This window comes from Colius striatus, chromosome 4 (assembly GCF_028858725.1).
Source record: "Colius striatus isolate bColStr4 chromosome 4, bColStr4.1.hap1, whole genome shotgun sequence".
Classification (NCBI taxonomy): domain Eukaryota; kingdom Metazoa; phylum Chordata; class Aves; order Coliiformes; family Coliidae; genus Colius; species Colius striatus.
This window is the reverse complement of record NC_084762.1, coordinates 32,971,675-32,991,878: the sequence shown is the minus strand read 5'-3', so window position 1 is coordinate 32,991,878 and position 20,204 is coordinate 32,971,675. Positions and strand designations below refer to the sequence as shown.

The following is a 20,204-nucleotide window of genomic DNA, read 5'->3' as shown; positions in this document are numbered from 1 at the left end:
CAGGGAAATGCAACTTCTCTCTCAGATCCTCATTTGTTGGAAGACTACTCATTTGTTGGTCTGAACAGCCATACTAGTTAGTCATTTCTACATCCCTGGTTGGTCTTTTAGCTCTGGAAAACACCCAACTCAAATGGACTGATTTTTTTCTGGTCATTTTGCAGTACAAAACTTTTTTGCTGAGAAGCAGCAACTTGCTATCAACTTGATCTCTGCCCTGTTTCAAAACTGGTTTTCAGATCAAACAACACAGTCATAGAATCATAGAACCATAGAATGATTCACCTAGATCAGGTGGCATAGGAACATGCCCAGGCGGGTCTTGAAGACCTCCAAGGAAGGAGACTCCACAACCTCTCTGGGCAGCCTGTGCCAGGGCTCCCTCATCCTCAGAGTAAAATAATTTTTTCTTATATTTAAGTGGAACTTTTTGTGTTCCAGCTGCATCCCAGTCCATGACTTGCATTAGCATTTTGAATGTTTTTATAGTAAATGCTTAAGATTTTTTTTTTTTTGTATACCAGACAATGCAGTTCCAAGGCAAACTGAAGTTTCTTTTCGGACAAAGGAAGAAGTCTTCATCGGGAACAGTACTGCCACCTCAGCTGTCCTTATTCTGCATAGTGGTACCACTTCTTCTCCCTTCCATGACAGAGATGAAGATGAAAAGCTTACTTGTGAAAGCAAAACACAAAGCTGAGGATGCAGCAGCAGTGAATACAAAGTATTTTTAAATTAATCTTTTATCAGTTAGTAAAGTATGGGCATTATGTTTCTTAAGCATATAAAACTACAAATTAAGCTAAATAACTCTCAGTTTTAAACTCTTTCTTAGAAAAGTGAATAATTTATGTGGATTTAATTATATAATACATAATAACTTTTATAATTGAGATAATATATTGTCCTTTATATATAATACATATTAAGTATTATATTACTCTCTATATTAAATTTTATACAAAAACTGGAAAGTTATCATCCTAACCTTCAGAAGTTACCAGTGCAATTCAATTTTCAGTATCTTCTGGTAGCACAATTATTTGGACCTGGGCATTTTCATACAATCATAGAATGGTAGGGGTTGGGACGGACCTTTAGAGATCATCTAGTCCAACCCCCCTGCAGAAGCAGGTTCACCTAGATCAGGACACATAGGAACGCATCCAGACGGGTCTTGAACACCTCCAAGGAAGGAGACTCCATACCCTCCCTGGGCAGCCTGTTACACTGCTCTGTCACCCTCACAGTAAAATAGTTTTTTCTTATATTTAAATGGAACTTTTTGTGTTCCAGCTTCATCCCATTACCCCTTGTCCTGTTGCTAGATACAATAGAAAAAAAAGGAGGTCCCAACCTCCTGATATCCACTATTTAGATATTTGTAAATATTAATGATATCCCCCCTCAGTCTCCTCTTCTCCAGACTAAACAGCCCCAGTTCCCACAGCCTTTCCTCATATGAAGGATGCTCTAGTCCCCTGATCATCCTGGTGATCCTGCACTGGACTCTCTCCAGAAATTCCCTGTCCCTCTTGGGCTGGGGAGCCCAGAACTGGACACAGGACTCCAGTAGCAAACAAAGGAAAAGGAATACTTCAGAAAGCTGACTCTGTGTGTATGAGGGTGTTCACATATAGTCAAATGATTGTATTTAGTAAATGTATTTATCTTACAAACAGAAGGCTCATGAGCACGTAAGTCTAAAATTGCACTAAATGGCCTGGGACTGATCACTCACTAGCAGTCACAGAACATCAGGACAGATTGTGTTCAGCCTCATTTCCTTCCCAACACTTATTTTCCTTACTCTTCTAGAACTGAATTTTAGTTGGTGTTTAGGGCTAGGATTATATTTCCTTTACTTGATTAAATAAAACCTTATAGCAATGAGGTCTATTCCTGTGAAGCAAAATGCTCATCAGTGTGACTGACAGCATCACAATTTGATATTTAATTAGACTATGCTGTATGTGTGGATTTACTATGCAGACATGTAATGTAGTCCTAGTGCATATATCCTTTTGACAAGATTCAAATTACTGAAAGGCTGATATAACAGACTATGCAGGCTTTTGGAATAGAGATGGAAAGTAATTTCCAATTGCCAATTTTTCAGTGGCTCATCTAAAATTAATTGAAGAACAGAATTCAGCTCCTAGAAGAGAGGTGCTTTACTTAAGTTTTATTAACTGACTGGACACTGGCTAAGGATTTGACAAGAATGAAGTGGGAACTTAACTTCAGTGTTCCCTTTGGTTCAGACCTGAAGCACGATAACCAAGCATGGTGGGCCATTTTTTTCCTGATGGTCTTAATAATAGGAAAAAATTGTAAAGCAAGGTTACAGACTTCGCACCTTTTTGAAGACCAAACAAGCATTTAGAACAAAAGACTGGAAGAAATCCATTCAAATCATATGGTGATTATTGCAAACTGAAGTCAAGCTAACTCAGGTGCATTGCTGCTGAGTGTGATGTATGTACCTTGAATACGTAGATTTGAATACACACAGCATTTATCTGAATTCAATATAAAATTCATTATTCCAGGTATAGTTAGTCATCTATGAGCAGAATATTCCTAAACATAAATATTGCTCTTACTTGAATATAGAATTCCAGTCATACAGTAGTTTGAGCAAGCAAATTATGGAGGACACATAAATAATTGTTTCATGTTGGTTACTATATACTTGAACCATGCTTGAGAAGCCAGCAAGGAAGGGTGTGCTGCTGGACCTTGTACTAACAAACAAAGGTCTGATCAGGGATGTGAAGGTTGGGGGAAGCCTTGACTGCAGTGACCATGAGATGTTGGAGTTCAGGATCCTGTGTGGAAGCAGCAGGACACCAGGCAGGATTGTGACCCTGGACTTCTGGAGATCTGACTTTGGCCTTTTCAAAGACCTGTGTGGATGAATCTTATGGGATAGGACTCTAGAAGTTAGGGGTGCCCAAGAAAGCTGGTTAATCTTTAAGTGCCACTTCTTCCAAGACCAAGATTGTTGTATACCTAAGAGTTAAAAATCAGGTAAGAGGTCTCCATGGATGAACAGGAGGCCTCTGAAACAACTCAAATGGAAGAAGGAAGTCTGTGGAATATGGAAAAGGGGCCTGATCACTTGGGAAGAGTATAAGAGTGCTGTCAGAGCATGTAGGGATGAAACAAGGAAGACTAAAATCCTCTTGGAATTAAATCTGACAAGGAATGTAAAGAACAAGAAGAGCTTCTTCAAGTATATCATCAGCAAAATGAAGACTAGGAAGAATGTGAACCTAGTGCTGAATGAGGAGGGTTCCTTGGTGATGGAGGATACATAGAAGGCAGAGCTACTGAATGCCTTCTTTGCTTCAGTCTTTACAGCCAAGGCCAGCCGTCAAGAGTCCCAGAGTGTAGAAAATAGAATGAAAAGAAGACCTTCCCTTGTTTGGGGAGGATTAAGTTAAGGATCTATTAGGCAAGCTGGACACCACAAATTCATGAGTCCTGAGAGGAGACACCCATGAGTGCTGAGGAAACTGACTGATGTTAAGCTACTCTCCATCATTTTTGAACAATCAGGGAGCACCAGTGAGGTGTCTGAGGACTGTAACAAGGCGAATGTCACTCCTGTCTTCAAAAAAGGGCAAGATGAGGATCCAGGAAATTACAGACCAGTTGACCTCACCTCCTTCCCTTGAAAGGTGATGGAACAGCTGATTCTGGATGTCATATCTGAGCAAATAAAGGAAAAGGTTATTGGGGAGAGCCAACATGGATTCGTCAAGTGGAAGTCATACGTGACCAACTTGATGGCCATTCTGTGATGGCAAAAGTGGCTGGCTAGATGAGGGGAGTGGAGTGGATGTCATCCACCTTGACTTCATCAAAGCCTTTCACACTGTCTCCCATAAAAACCTCATGAGAAGGCTCAGGAAGTGTGGCTTGGATGAGTGCACATTGAGGTGGATAAAAAACTGGCTGAATGACAGAACGCAGAGGGTGGTGATCAATGTCACTGAGTCTATTTGGAGGCCTGTGGGGTAATTCAGTGGGGTTCCACAGTCAGTTCTGGGTCCAGTCTTATTCAGCATCTTCATCAATGACCTTAATGGACAGAATGTACCCTCAACAAGTTCCTTGATGACCCCAACTGGGAGGACTGACTGGTTCCCCAGAAGGCTGTGCTGCCATTCAGCGGGATCTTGACTGGCTTGAAAGTTGGGCAGAGAGGAACCTCATGAGGTTCATCAAGGACAAGTGCAGGGTCCTGCTCCTGGGAAGGAACAACCCCATGCACCAGTACAGGCTGGGGTTGACCTGCTGAAGAGCAGCTCTGCAGAGAGAGACCTGGGAGTCCTGGTAGACAGCAAACTAAACACAAGCCAACAATTTTCCTCTCATGGCCAAGAAGGCCAATGGCATCCTGGGATACATCAAGAAGAGTGTGGCCAGCAGGTCTAGAGAGATTCTCCTCCCCCTCTATTCTGCCCTGGTGAGGCCTCATCTTGAGTTCTGTGTCCAGTTCTGGGCTCCCCAGTTCAAGAGCGGCAGAGAACTTCTGGAGACAGTCCAGCAGAGGCCTATCAGGATTATGAGGGGACTGGAACATCTCTCTTATGAGGAATGGCTACAAGACCTGGGCTGTTCAGCCTGGAGAAGAGACAACTGGGAAGGACCTTATCAATGCTTATAAATACCTACAGGGTGAGCATCGGGAAGATGGCGCAAGCCTTTTTCACTGGTGCCTGGTGATAGGACAAAGGCTAACAGGCACAAGCTGTAACACAGGAAGTTCCATTTGAACATGAGGAGAAAATTTGTCCCTGTGAGGGTGAGGGAGCCCTGGTACAGGCTGCCCAGGGAGGCTGTGGAATCTCCTTCCCTGGAGGTTTTCAAAACCCACCTGGACACATTCCTGTGCAACTGAACCTAGATGGACCCACTTTAGCAGGGGAGTTAGACTAGATGATCTCTAGAGGTTCCTTCCAACCCCTACCATTCTGTGACTCTGTGATTCCGTCTTTGTTAATGGGCAACAGCTTAAAGATCCCATCTTTCAGGCTGTGATTCTTCTGTGCTGCCACTCACTGACACAGATTTTTCCACATTTTCTGTCTTCTACAGCTCCAGTTCCAAAGGTAATTCAGGACTGTGTGAAGCAACAGAATTATATGGAAGAAACAGTCATCATGAAGGTGCTGCTTTTACTAATGTGTTACAGATTGCTGAAAAGCAAATCAAAGATGTGTCTGCTAAGTACTTCTGGATTATATACAGTTTATGGGGAAAGAACCTTGTCTTTTCTTTTCTCATGTTGTTTTTTTTAGGTTTTGGTCTCAATGCTGTCTTTTTTTTTTCTTCTCTGTAAAACCCGTTTTAAAAATGTTATTTGCCTCAAAAGATAGTATTGAATCAGTCTGCTATTTTGGTGTGGGCACAAATACTGTGATGCCAAGTTTACAGACATATGAACAATCATAGTAAATAAAAATACTCCAAAGATCAGAAAGCAGAGGAAAATTAGAATGTATTGTCTTTAAAACTCATGATTTGCTTGCAGCTTTGACTCATGCTTTACCATGGTTGAGGCAATATTATGAGAGTCTATGCTGTATTTCAGATTTTACAATGGATAAAATTTTGATGGTAAGATTACTCCAATGGCCAACTTCTTGAGTAGAATTGTTTTCAGCGTTCTGTTGTAGCTGCTGGAAACCTTTAGCTTCTGTAAAGTGATTCCTGTCATAGCCCTATTTTTCATGAACATTTTCTTGTTTGGTATGGTACTGAGGGGGATAAAATTACAAAGAACTACTAATACTGAAAAATCCTTGGTTACTTGGTGCCTCATCAGACTTTTCAAGTTTTATTTTTAAAATGTAATTTGCCTAGTTTTGTGACATATTTAAGCTTGTACTTTCTTACGCTGATGATTCCAGAGTAGCAAACAAACCTGTGAAACTTCACCCATAGTTTGGGTAAGAAAAGATATTAAATACCGATCATATTAAAACAGATTTTCTTTTAAATCGTGTAGCAAAGAATAATGGAGAAAATGGCATTTCTCTAGTCAAAGTACAAACAAACGAAGATCACTGGGTCTGGGTTCAAGCTAACACCCAGCTGCTGTATCGAAGTGGTTGTTCAGAATATGTTCTTGCCCAACAGCAAATGTTCAAGTAAGTATATTTTCCTATTTGAGAAAAGTGAATGTATTCTTTATGTATGAGGTCTTTAAAAGGACTATAGTGACCTAAAAGAAGAGCCAAATTAGAAGAGTTGCAAAATGAAAATCCATTTTTGTCTTGAATCATATTAAATGTCTATTATAACCCTAAACAATATTTATTTATTTCCTTTCTTCATTCTTTTTTTTTCTTCTGAAGTTGAATGTACATACATACTAAACCAGAATATTTCAAAACCAAAATGCTTGATTAATAGCGTATTTTTACTTTCTTGCACAAAAATCTATTTTAGGATTTTGATTTACTTTACATCTAAAACTCTTCACTCATTTAGTGTCCTTGTTTTCCTACTTTTTAATATTAGAATATTTTAAGCTTTTTTTTTCTTTATGGATGATAGTTGAGCTCATGTTTTCAGTTGTGGATGTTCAATGCAATCTAAACAAGGATGCTCATATTCAGTGTATGTTTGTAGTTAGATACATCTAGCTGGGTGTAGGCTTAGCCTTGGAGAGGAAACTAATCTCAAAAATTTGCATTCAAAGAGGACCTCTCCACCAGATTTTACCCTTTCCTTCCAAATAGGCTTTTCTTCATTCCTCCATGGGATTGTCTGTTCCAGTTCCTGTGGGCCTGGTTGAGTTATCTCTTCAAGATGGTCTGAGGCAAGAGACAAGATAGTGGACTGAATAAGCAGGGACCAGGAGGTGTACACAGCCACCATCTGGCCCCGTGGAACAAATGTGGTTATTACCACTGGTTTTCTTTTTTCCTTTAGTATGCCTCACAGGTGGAAGAAATAAATTAGAAAGTCACTGAACTTCTAGAGTAGATAGATATCCCTTGCAGGCAGCAATCTCCCAGGAGCCACGTGAATAGCAGAGGAGCTCCCCCCTAACCTTTACTGAGGGTACAAACATCATCTTGCCTGTGAGAGAATGAGTCAGATTAAAAGGGGATGTTTCCTTGTATTCAAGTCTCTACTTATAAATTGTTTTTTGTGTAATTAAGCATGCTCTTTGATGTTTATGTAGTTACATTTTAACCCTCTTCGTGGTTAAAATCCTTCCTTTGTGCTTGAGAGTTCCTGCAGAATGAAGTGTTACAGGAGTTGGCCTTCAAGGTCATATTCAGTTCTGCCCTGCTGATAGTCTGCAATAAACTGCACCCTTATGACTACTTTTTTTTTTTTTTTTGTATTTCTGGAAACATACATTCTTTTAGAGAATTTTCACTAGATACTATTTCACTGTAAAAGTGAAGTGTTTTTGTGGCTATTTCATTTTATTCAGTCCATTGCTTCCCCATTGCACCATTTCCTGAGAAGCTAGTTCTGCAGTGAATTTGTATCATACCATTTGCATCTCAAGACTATCAATAATAAAGATAACAATATTTAGCAGAGGACTGAAAGTATTTAATACCTCATAAAAAAAAGAGAGAAAATACTCTCCTTTCTTGATGTACGGTGGGACACTCTCTCTTTGTAACATGGACTCCCTCTACTGGAAATGCCTATACTTGCATGTTGAGTCCGTACCCAAGGAAAAAGTTCTTAATGGTGAGCTAAGAAAATGCCTTCTAAAAGCCTTGCTAGCTCTCCAAGTTTTCATATTCAGTGTATTATTGAGATGCCCACTTCTTGTTCAGAGAGGGAGTGATTGGTTTTGTAGCGCTGATCCTGCCTCGTTGGGAATCAGCATAATAGTGAATTCAAGACAAATCCTCAACCTGCTGCATTGGTCATGGAAATGCTAAGGCATCTTTCTCTGCCAGTGCTCTTAACTAATGTTGAGTACTCTAGCTGGAAGTCATGGAAAATGAATTCACACTGGCCATCTTAGAAAATGAAAGAAAACATAAATTTCATAGAATCATAGAATGGTAGGGGTTGGAAGGGACCTTTAGAGATCATCTAGTCCAACCCCCCTGCTAAAGCAGGTTCACCTAGATCAGGTCGCACAGGAATGCCTCCAGGCAGATTTTGAAAACCTCCAGAGAAGGAGACTCCGCATCATCCCTGGGCAGCCTGTACCAGGGTTCTCTCACCCTCACAGTGAAATAGTTTTTTCATATATTTAAATAGAACTTTTTGTGTTCCAGCTTCATCCCATTACCCCTTGTCTTGTGACTAAATACAACAGAAAAAAGGGATGTCCCAGTCTCTTGACATCCACAATTTAGATATTTGTAAATATTAATGAGTTCCCCCTGCAGTCTCCTCTAGACTAAACAGCCCCAGTTCCTGCAGCCTTTTCCTCATAAGGAAAATGCTCCAGTCCCCTGATCATCTTGGCGGCCCTGTGCTGGACTCTCTCCAGAAGTTCCCTGTCCCTCTTGAGCTGGGGAGCCCAGAACTGGACACAGAACTCCAGATGAGGCCTCAGCAGGGCAGAGCAGATGGGGAGGAGAACCTCCCCTGACCTGCTGGACACACATTTAGCTTATTATCAGCCAAGACTCCCAGGTCTCTCTCTGCAGAGCTGCTCTCCAGCAGGTCAGTCCCCTCACAAGGTTCCTCTCTGCCCAACTCTCAAGGCAGTCAAGATCCCACTGAATGGCAGCACAGCCTCTGGGGAATCAGCCGGTCCTCCCAGTTTGGTGTCATCAGGGAACTTGCTGAGGGTATACTCTGTCCCCTCATCCAGGTTGTTGATGAAGATGTTGAACAAGACTGGCCCCAGAACTGATCCCTGTGGAACTCCACTGGCTACAGGCCTCCAACTCGACTCTGTGCCATTGATCACCATCCTCTGGGCTCTGTCATTCAGCCAGCTCTCCGTCCACCTCACTGTCCACTCATCCAAGCCACACTGCCTGAGCTTTCTGATGAGGATGTGATGGGAGACAGTGTCAAAAGCCTTGCTGAAGTCAAAATAGACAATATCCACTGCTCTCTCCTCATCTAGCCAGCCATTTATGTCCTTGTAGAATGCTATCATGTTGGTCAAACAGGATTTCTCCTTGGTGAATCCATGTTGACTCTCTGATAACCATCTTTTCCTTCTTATGTTTATTAACAACATTGAGAATGAGTTGTTCGATCACTTTCCCAGGGATGGAGGTGAGGTTGACCAACCTGTAGTTTCCTGGGTTGTTCTTCCTGCCCTTTTTGAAGACTGGAGTGACGCTGGCCTTTCTCCAGTCCTCAGGCACCTCGCCTGTCCTCCATGATTGTTCAAAATGACGGAGAGCAGCTCAGCAATCACATCAGCCAGCTCCCTCAGCGCTCTCAGATGCATCCCATCAGGTCCCATTGACTTAGGAGTGTTAAGCTTGCTCAACAAGTCTTTAACCTCTTCCTCATCCACCAAGGGCAACTCCTCTGTTGTCCAGACCATCCTACTATCCTTGCTGGACTCGGCATCCCCAGGGCCAGCCTTGGCTGTAAAGACTGAAGCAAAGAAGGCATTCAGTAGTTCAGCCTTCTCTGCATCCTCTGTCACCAGGGCACCCTCTGTGTTCAGCAGCAGGCTCACATTCCCCCTAATCTTCTTTTTGCTGCTGATGCACCTGAAAAGCCCCATCTTGTTTTCATTTCCTTTCCTGGCCAGGTTTAATTCTAAAAGGGCTTTAGCCTTCCTGGTTGCACCCCTAAATGCTCTCATACTCTTTCCTATACTCTTCCCAAGAAATCAGGCCCTGTTTCCACTTCTCATAGATGTCTGCTTTCTCCCTTATTTGTCCCAGCAGATCTTTGTTCATCCATGGAGGCCTCCTGCTTCCTTTTCCCGCTTTTCTCTATATGGGGACACACTGATCCTGGGCTTGGAAGTAGTGCTTGAAGATCAACCAGCTCTCTTGGGCACTTCTGCCGTCTAGGATCTTATCCCATGAGATCCCTCCAAGCAGGTCTTTGAAGAGGCCAAAGTCAGCTCATTTGAAATCCAGGGTCATGGTTCTGTTTGGTGTCCTGCTTCTTCCACACAGGATCTTGAACTCCACCATCTCATGGTCACTGCAGCCAAGGTTGCCTCCAACCTTCACATCCCCAACCAGACTCTCTTTATTTGTCAGCACAAGGTCCAGCAGCACACCCCTCCTCACTGGTTTCTTGACCACCTGTGACAGGAAATTGTCATCAACATTCTGTAGGAACCTTCTGGACTGTGTGTGCTTGACTGTGTGGCTTTGCCAGGAAATACCAGGATGGTTGAAGTCCCCTATAAGGACCAGGAATTGCGATCAAGAGGCAGCTCTCAGTTTTTTGTAGAAGGCCTTATCCACTTCCTCCTTCTGATCAGGTGACCTGTAGCAAACTCCCACAACAGCCTCACCTACATTATCCTGCCCTTATTTAGACATGTAGAACAAACCTATGGCCAATTTTAGTTCCTGTCATCTAACTCTGCATTCTCAAAATGACGACCCCTATAGTTCTCCCTCAAATCACTTTGATCAGAAAGTTCTTATGTGTCCAAATAATTCTTTTTTAACAATATATGTCTCATTTAAGATACTCCTTTGTCTTTTATCTCTAGTTTTCTCTACACACAAATATTGTTTAGATATATTTTAAGGGAAGGACAAAAGTGTAAGGTATTTACCATACTGTACTACAATATTTAAAGTCTTTGTGAACTGTGTGCCTGAAATGGAAGAGTAAATGCATGACAGAATTAAAATGAAACACTGCCACAGAAAGGTAGCTGTGCACACACATTGATGCCGCGATGCATGCACACTCTTTTTTGCTCTCAAAAAAATGCAAAGGTGGATATGGACTGGAATGTGAAAGTCCCACATTAAGCTAAGGACAAAGTGTAGCTTGTAGTATATGTTGAGCCACTCCATTTCTATCTCAGAAGACATCCGTTTAGAAACCTCTGATTGACTGATTTTTTTCTGCTGTTATTGAAAGGGAAGAAGATGAACAACTGAAGATACCAAGTGGTTTTGCCAGTTTGAAAGGAAACCTGGAGGGACTTTCCTATAACAGTGCCATTGAAACTCTCGGCCAGTGGAAGCATCTTAACTGGACAGCAGTAAAAAATGAACAAGACACTGTAAAAGTGAAGTTTGAGCCTCATACAAATGGTGAGTGTTTTATGCAAGAGGAACCTCTCAGTTCTAGTACATCGATTTTAGGTGTTCCGAACAACTGCACTTCAAACAATAGCTGGACTTTAAGAAACTCAAGTTCTTGTTCCATTAGCCAGCGAGTAAACACGTGTTCAAACAGGAGAGCTGGATCATTCTACAACAGAGACCAAAGTTCCTTAAATTTAGCATCAACTTGCCTTTCCCACTGGGGGAATGCGGAAAGCTGCCAGTCTTACTCGGGTGTACAACAGCGTTGTACAGAGAGCTGTGCAACGGACCATCTGAAACTGCAGAGACCATTCATGTCCTCAGAGTCTCTCTATGACACAACTTTTCCTCCCTTGGAGATGGCTATCAAAACAGAATATGACTCAGATTCTGAAAACATTGCTGATAACTACCTGATGTCACAAAACCGAGCCTGGCTGGATGAGAACAGCTCAGTAAGAAAGCAGGTGTTTAGCTACCCCAATCGAGTGCACCTCAAAACAGAACCGGACCTCTGTGAGGCAACCTCACCTTGTCAGAAGCCAAGGCACTGCCTTTACACGCCACATAACTGGCAATGCATCGTAGCAAATCATCCCAACAACCTAAATCTGAACAGATCTTGCAAAGGTTCACATACGAAGGAGGTGGCCCCATTTTGCCCTCAGAACTCCTCTGGGTGTTTGGAAAGCATGCCCAACCTGCCACACACAGCGTGCTATGGCCACTTCTACAGCCCCAGCCCAGGGGAAGAGAAAGGGCAGAACAATGAAGTATTTAAAATGCCATGTGAATTTAAAAACCCCTGCTTGGTTCAAGCAATCAAGCGTGAGCCCCTGGATTCTCCACCACTGTCCAACAGTGGACAGAACAGAGTACACGCAAGCTTTCCTGAAAATACACTAGCAGGTCCTGTGTCTCATAAAGCCACTGAATGTACATTTTTACAATAGATTTTATAACACTTGGAATATTTATAATGATAAAAGCAAGAAGTTGTAGATTCTCTTCCAGTTGGGTTAAATAAGTTACTAAAATTAAAAGCCAGCAGAAAAATTTTGAGTGTGTGTGTGTGAAAAAAACCAGACATGGTCACACACGCTCCCCACCTGTCCCCTCCTTCTCTTACTGATCTTTAGAAAGAAAAAAAGGAAGATAAAACTCAGGCACAGAAAAATAATCATTGTGCACTGCACAGGTGTACCTGCTAATTTGCCTTTATCATCTTTCCTCTCTTGCCTACTGTTCATTACCAAGCTCTAGCTATTTGTTTTTCCTGCCTTTGTTCTGTTTGTTTTTTTCAAGATGATGTGATGTTTATGGTCTTCATTGTGGCCTGTTTACCTTAGGAGTTTTTTGCTTTTTTTTTTTGTTACTTTAATAAGAAGCAGCAGCTATTACTTTATCTCAGTATTAAATTGATAGCAACAGGCAAGGGCTTCCCAACATAGCTTCTTCATTGAAAAGGATAGCATTAAGCAAAACTGTTTTCCGAAAATGCATTAAAAATTATTTCACTTCAAACTAAAGTTCTTCCCAAGTTTCCTTGATAATGTTTTAGTACACATATTTTTCCTCTTTAAAGCTATCAGCCTTCCATGTTGCTGTTTAAAAGACTGAACAATGGTGTGTTGTCTTCTATAAATGAGCTACAAAGTGCCATTAAATGTACATGAGAAGAAAACATTCCTTCAATTATTTCCTCACTGTTACTTGTAACATTAACAAAGGAAATGCACTTTTTTACTTGATGGTGTGTATTTATCTAGTAAGAGCTTGTTAGACATCATTAGCTGACATCAAAACCAAATCCCATACTAAGATGACATATGTTCTTTTCAAAAGCATTCTAGTTTCTTGGTACACTTTGGTGCTTTTGAAAACAGATCTGTATGCTGTCCCTTGAATGCATCCACTAAAGTTACTTCCATCAAAATGAAAAAAATCAACTTCTGTTTTGGTTTTTGTTGTTGTTGTAGTTTGACTCCTGCACTAACTTTTGTTTTAAAATTGCACTATTCCAACTTTATATCAACACATGTATAAAAACACATAATTTTAAAAAAGCTTAGATATATATGTGCTTTTTGAAAGAAGCCCTATAATGAATGTTTTCTTTTTCAAAATGCTATAAGTAATTACAATGACTTCATTCTTATATCTATTAGTCACTGAAGGCATGGCTTTATATGCCAGAAAAGTGGCATAAAGTTCTCCCAGATGCTGTAAATATGTGGGATAAGTGTAGGTTTCAGGTAGGGAGATGGTTCTGCACCTGAGAGGCTGCTCTTACCCAAGGCTATCTGTCTTTTCTGACAGAAACTACTGTCTGTATATTAGAGTTGGCAGATGTAAAGATATACCTTGTCTGCATGCCAGTTAAGTGCTTATGAACAATAGTTTAATCTAAAATGCTGCACTTTACACTGTAAGGTACCTTTTGATGACTGTTCTGCAGAAGGTTCCCAGCATAAAGGCAAGATTGGAGAGTAAAGTCTTACCGTAGCTCAAGTTAAATCTGCCATAGGGCAGCTGACCATACCGAAACCATGAGAACATCACCTTTTTTGTCGTATGTGTGTCTGAGGTAAATCATCTCTCTATTGGCCACGTGCTAACTCTTATTGGAGACAGTCTTGATATCCTTGCCTTAATACTCCTGCCAGAGGGTGCAATGCAACATCAGACCCCATTCTGAAGTGAGACTGCAATGGTGGACCACCGCTGTCCGGTATACCACTGTTCCCATCAGTTCAAGCCAAATTTCACAAATACTTCTGGCCAAGCCAACTGGATACCCACATAGAGTAAGACTGCCATAAATCAGTGGTGCCACAAAGCCTCTGCCTTGTTGATCCACTGTCTACAAAACTAAGAGCAGTGGTTCTTTTAGACTCTCACAGAGTTGCTGTCATGGTTCTTTGCTTGGCGTGTAGCAGTGCCACTGTTTATGTCCTGGTGCCAGGCGCTCTGTAGTGCCAGCACAGAGTTGTACTAGCAACCATGTAATATTCTCCAGTCCCGCTCCTTTTGCAGCTGCCTGGCAGAAATGGGAGACAGGGTGGAGTGGGAATAGATGGCTGGGGGGTGAGTGGTGAATGTGCCAGCATGACTGCTGAAAAGCTGGTCACTTAATGTCACACTTGGACCCTTTGTCACACCCCTCTGAGTGAGAGTACCTGGGCCCAGTTTCACACTACCTTGCACCTTCTCTCATCATTTGCATTGATGCAACATGACTGTAAAACACTATTACCCTCATCTTGATATGCTGGTGCTATTTTGCACAATGTAAGCAGTTATACCAGGTGCAACTCTGTAGGAGACTCTGCTACTAAATGCCTTGTCTGTGCTTAGAAATATTTTCTGGCATGACTACAGTGGGAGAACTGCATCAGCCAAATTTCTAAGCAAACTAACAACAGACGTTCTCTACAGATCCGTCTTACAAAATAGAAGCTATTTTCTTGACATAACTTTATCTACTCCAAGGCTTTCCTGGTTTATTTCAGTTGGGATGTGTTTTCTCATGTTCCCAGCAAACCCAGACACATTTTACACATCTTAATTGATATTATAGAGGTAGATGAAGCTTCTGCATGTAAGAGAATCAATCTAAAAGATATAACAGCCTTCTTCTAGGAGGACAGATGAATATGTGACTCAAAAGTGAGATCATAGAATCATAGAATCATTACAGTTGAAAAAGACCCTTAAGATCATCAAGTCCAACCACTCACCTCACACTGCCATCCCTATCACTACACTAAACTATATCCCTCAGTACTTTATCTACATGTCTTTTGAATGTCATCTTCTGACAAATTTGCTTCCTTGTGGATCTCTGAAGTCTAAACCTAAGAAAAATGCACATATCCTGCGCATCCCATTTAACTTTGTCTCAGTTTTTTATTCTGGGTTTCACGTGAAAAAAAAAAAGTGGTATCAGTGAAATTATTTCTAGTCTAAATTACCACATACATGCATCAATCTCCTAAGAACTGTGCTTATGAAGAGATCAGCAGTTTATCTTCTTTTTGAACAATGGCTAACCACTGTTAATAGTATCATAGAATGGTAGGGTTGGAAAGGACCTTTAGAGATCATCTAGTCCAACCCCCCTGCAGAAGCAGGGTCACCTAGATCAGGTTGCACAGGAACATGTCCAGGTGGGTCTTGAAGACCTCCAAGGAAGGAGACTCCACAACCTCCCATGGCAGCCTGTTTGAGATCCTTCTTAGTATTTGGTATGTTGCACCATTTGGAAAGAAGAGAAGAAAGAAACTCTAAAAAAGAATCTCTTGTTATCTGCTTTTAAGGCACAGATATTCCTTCATCCTTTCCCCATGTGCACTGGATTGAGTCTGGACTGAAATCTGACATTGCACTGTACCCAGTTAAATTGCCACTGATTTAATCTCACAAAACATTTTTGTATGCAGACATTAACGACCTCCTGACATTGATCAGTAAGTAGCATGAAAGCAGTTCTTTTAAAGAGTTACATTTGCTTAGTGGTTGTTGTTGCTTTGGTATTATTTTAAAAACTACTGCTGAGAAGTAGGCTTTAAGATGTTTTCGGTCACTGGTGTTTAGCTTTTATCCTTAATGACCTGCTGTTTGTATCCCTCAAGTACAGCCCTAAAGTCTGATTTAGGAGTCTCCCAATGCATTTATTGTAACAACAATAAAAAAATTGTTATTGTAGAAGAAATGCCTAGTCAAATGCTTGCCTGATAGTGACATTCAGGCTGAAAGAAATGCCTTTCTTTTTCCAGTGTGTGCCTCTGACACCTGACTGATGAAAGCATTCAAACCTCTTCAGCCATAAACTAGCTAGAGGCTGAGACAGAATGCACTCATGAATTCTGCTGTTTGAGGAGGATAATTTTTTGTGCTGAAGGTGGGAAGTTCTAAAAGCTCAGGTGTCTCCCTCTGAGATGTTTCTCAGTCTACAGATAGCAGACACTTATCAAAGTTAAAGCTGCTGATTAAGGTCTTGTCTTTACTAAGAATATGACCTGGTTTTAGCTGTCAGCAAATGGCTGCTGAGCACCATACAAATGATAGTCCAAATGATAGTTGTACAGCATTACAAGCTACTGTTTTTACTGAAAATTGAACTGATTTTAGCTAGAAGTAAACTTGTACAGCAAGAAGTTTCCTTCTGTTTCTAAGGTTTGCTGGTATTCATTTACACCAGTGGCTGAAACCGTGTGAGACCTCTACTGTAGGTAACACTGCCAATAATTTATATTCACTTTAGACTCTTTGGATACCAAAGGAGAACTTTGTTTTGAAAACCTGAAGTGAAGGCAGCAGTGTTCAAGGGGTAAGCTGGTTTTGGTCAGTTCTCAATTTGGAGATTTAACTAGTGAAATGAAAGGTCAAGGAGCTGTACCTAAATTCTCTGTAGGAAAGTCTGACATCCTCTTCCCTGATTGTAATATAGCAATGTCAGCTACATATCTATGACTTAATTGCCCTTCATTAAAACACAGTGATTTATTCCTAAAATTCTTAGACTGTGTCTCTTCTGGATGGCATAGGGAGGTCTGATGTTTGTGCATCAGCCAAGTCAGTAAGACTTTACTTGCTGATCCTTTGATATGGTATCGAGATCGACAGGGCATATGTAATTCTTACGGGAATTCCTAGTGCTTAAAATACTTAAGTGTGAGGCAATAAGCTTGAGGTAAGAAATATTCTGTGGGATCAGGTCAGCTTCTGCTGCCTAGAAGTCTTTCTGAGCTCTTGTGTTCAAGCTATGTTGGAACGTAAGTAGGACAGCCTCACCTACGGTAGTTATTTCAGAAAAGCCATTAATTTGCCTTAACAACATGATGGTTTAAGTGAAAAGGTTAAAAGAACTAATTTCCCCTACCTATGAGTGTAGACATTGCCTTAGGTAGGGGAAAAAAAATAACATGCTCATTTACTTTCATCAGTGTCATGTAACTAAAAAACCTAACCTCAGAATGATAGAGGTAGAGAGCTGTGGTTCTGTTTTCTTTGTCTTTTCTTTCTGCTCTCTTCCTCTTTTTCTCTCTACTTTCTCAGTGTAAAGATCCAAAATTAAAGACTTTTCTGGTTATGTTGAGAAAAAACCCTTAAATCTAAACCAGATTTTAAAAACATTTCTCACTAGAAAACATTTTTCTTTGCCTGGACTTTCTTCACTTGGAGTTTCTTCCTCTTTTTTTAAATCATGTAAAGTCTTACATGAACTCACATGTCACAACCGAAGCAGACTTCTGTAACATGCATTATGAGCAGAGTGGCCATGCTTGGGTTGTAGTCACAAGGTTTTTATTTAGCTGAAGAAGGTTCATCCAAGAGGGCAGCAGGTAGCTTATGTTCATAGACACTACCACCCTGATGAATACCTTTGTCATGTTTGAATACATGTGGTGTATCTTCTTGTCATTATAAATACATTTTTCTATCATGCTATCAGAAATGCTTCTGAGGAAAATCATCAGTAAAAGGCTGAGAAAGATACTAAAACCACAAAGCACTTTCTTTTAAAAAACAGAGATCCATGCACTTGCCTATGCTTAGGCAAAGACTTTCTCTTGGTCGAGGTTTAGAGGAAGGTAAAAGAAAAAACAAAGTTAAGACAAATTTTGTGGGAAAGAAAGATCAACTTCATTGACATATTGCTGTCAAAGTGTAATTATCCTGTGATCGCAGCATTAATGCTCCCCCTACTGCTAATAATTCTTTGCTCTTAAATCAAGTTCTAACTTTTTCTGTAGAACTGAAGTTGTAACTTTTGAGGCTGAAAATAATTTCTTGAAAACAAGGATTGAGATAATTCAATACTAAGTTGCATTTCTCAAACAGATTTAAAACATTCTAGGAGGCAAAGAAGTGTTCCTTTCCTGTGGTTAGTCTTCAAAACTGACAAATTCAGTATCTGCATTAACTCTCTTGCTCCTGTAATTGTAGCTCAGCTGTGCAGCTGGTGCTCGTAACTATGCGGTCTGAAGTTTCTCAGGATTGATGAGCAACAGTGTTCCAGAGACAGCTGCAAAACAACCAAACCTTCCAGTTTCACATTTGTATTGGTAGAATCATGGCATTCCAATGACTAATAAAAAAATGTGGCAGAAGTAATGGAAAGAACATCATCTGCTTAGCTAGTCTTAGCAATTGTATTTAGCTAATTAAAAGGGCATGTTAAAGAAATCAGGTCTGGAGTTCCCCATTTTGCACAGGAGAGTGTCATAGGAATTACACTGCTATTCTGCCTCTTCTTAGGTGACACCTTGGTCTCTCTTCCTTATCTCACTAGTCTCCCTTCTGCACCTCTTTAAAAAAACAAAACAAAACCAAAACACAACACTTTTGGTCTATATGTATTCTCTCTTTGTTCCTTTAAAATGCGACATAAGGAGAGGCATGCATCAGGTGTTGTGTGCTTTATTTAAAATGCTGTCTTTCTAAGAAAGACCTTCAAAAAGCCAAAAGTTACCTCAATTTTCAGTTAAGGTATTCCACTTTCTTTCTACTCATTATAGCCAAAAAAGATTATCCCTCTATATGGTCAGTAAACTTCCCTCTTCTGAAAGGGTCCCTCTTCCCACCCCTTTTCTCCTACACAGCTTCTTAACAAAACCAAAGAACATTTTCTTCATTAAAGTCAGCTATGTCCATCAAAAAAAACACCTTTTCCTTTTTCTTCCTCTAGCTTTTCTACTTTTTAAATTTATAGGATGGTACATTGTGACCTCTACCCTTTCTGCTTTCTGCTTTCTGTAGCTTTCTTTCCACTTCAGGCGTACTTCACAAGTTTTGCGAAAAGAACAGTTAGACAGGAGTCCAGTACCCCATTTCCCCCTTGCTCTCCATAATTATGAAGAGAGAGATACTTACAGACAGAGATAATTACAGCTGGACTAAAATAGAAGAAAGGTCAGTTTGCTGGTGAAACACCCTCTCTTCAGGAGGCTGTACTACCAAGAAACTCTAAGCTACCACAAGTTTAGTTCTGCAAGTATACATACTGCCAAATCCTTTTGTGTTTAGACCCAGTCTGTCTTTTGAAAAATCAAGAAACTCCGTTTTCACCTTTTTCCTTCTCTCAGATTTTTTTTCTACACATGTATATTCTTTCGCAGTGCAATAGAATTTTGGATTTGGAATGATTTTTAAAGGAAGGGTATGAAAGCATTACATAACATGTACAGTGCAATGTTTTCAATTAGTCCATTTTAGATTTTGTTATGAGAACCACCAATAATTATCAAACATTTTAATGTGGTTCCATGTAAAGGCCTCCGAAATTTAGAAAAAAAATAGAAAAATGCCTGTGTAAAATACAAGTAATATAATTCCTCTTGAAAAAAGGTATAATCTGCCATTGAACTTCACTAATAATCTTGTATTAAAAGTGCCATTCCCGCACCTCCTTAAGACATGCGGTGGAAGACAAGATGAAAAAAAGAGGTGTGTGAAGACCTACCAACAGTTTCGGCCTAACAGGTATGGCATGACCCCAAAAGTTACAGGTGCATTTCTGGAGAGAACCACTCAGACGTTATTTGAAATGGGAACAGTTTGTGCGTGCAGTGTGATTGGAGTATGCGTGCTGGCCATTTTGACAGCTCAAGGATTTCGGTGGGTGCCAAGGGGGCCAGGCCCCCTCAGCCACTCTAGGGAAGACAAACTGGCAGCTCCTGAAAGCAAAACGGGCGAACCGAAATACCTGTGGCAGGAGATAACCTAACCAGTATGGACTGTGCTGCTTCGCATACCAGTATAATAGCCGTCAAGGTGTAGCAGTAGCAGGCTAACTAAAGACAGGCAGTAAAACGTGGGTTTGCCATTTTGGAATTTTGTTAAAACTGGTGCACTTTTCTGTTTTGTTTCTTTTTTGGACAGTTTCCTCGGTCTGCTTTTAGAAGGATCTTTCAAGTGTATTTCTTAAATTATATTTTACATTTATTACCAGTCAAAAGTGTAAAGTTGAAGACATTTTAAAATAAATATTTGCAT

General features: G+C 40.7%; 1 protein-coding gene across 1 annotated transcript in view; it reads left to right on the top strand.

The window, feature by feature from the left end:
* The window catches only part of AHRR (aryl hydrocarbon receptor repressor), a 72,643-nt gene extending 60,486 nt beyond the window's left edge, over nt 1-12,157 (top strand). Inside the window, exons 7-10 of the mRNA XM_061995849.1 lie at nt 525-724; nt 5,110-5,226; nt 6,021-6,164; nt 11,035-12,157. Coding sequence (XP_061851833.1) covers nt 525-724; nt 5,110-5,226; nt 6,021-6,164; nt 11,035-12,157 — 1,584 coding nt within the window. The remainder of the gene's footprint in view (nt 1-524; nt 725-5,109; nt 5,227-6,020; nt 6,165-11,034) is intronic.
* Nucleotides 12,158-20,204: the final 8,047 nt, after the last annotated feature.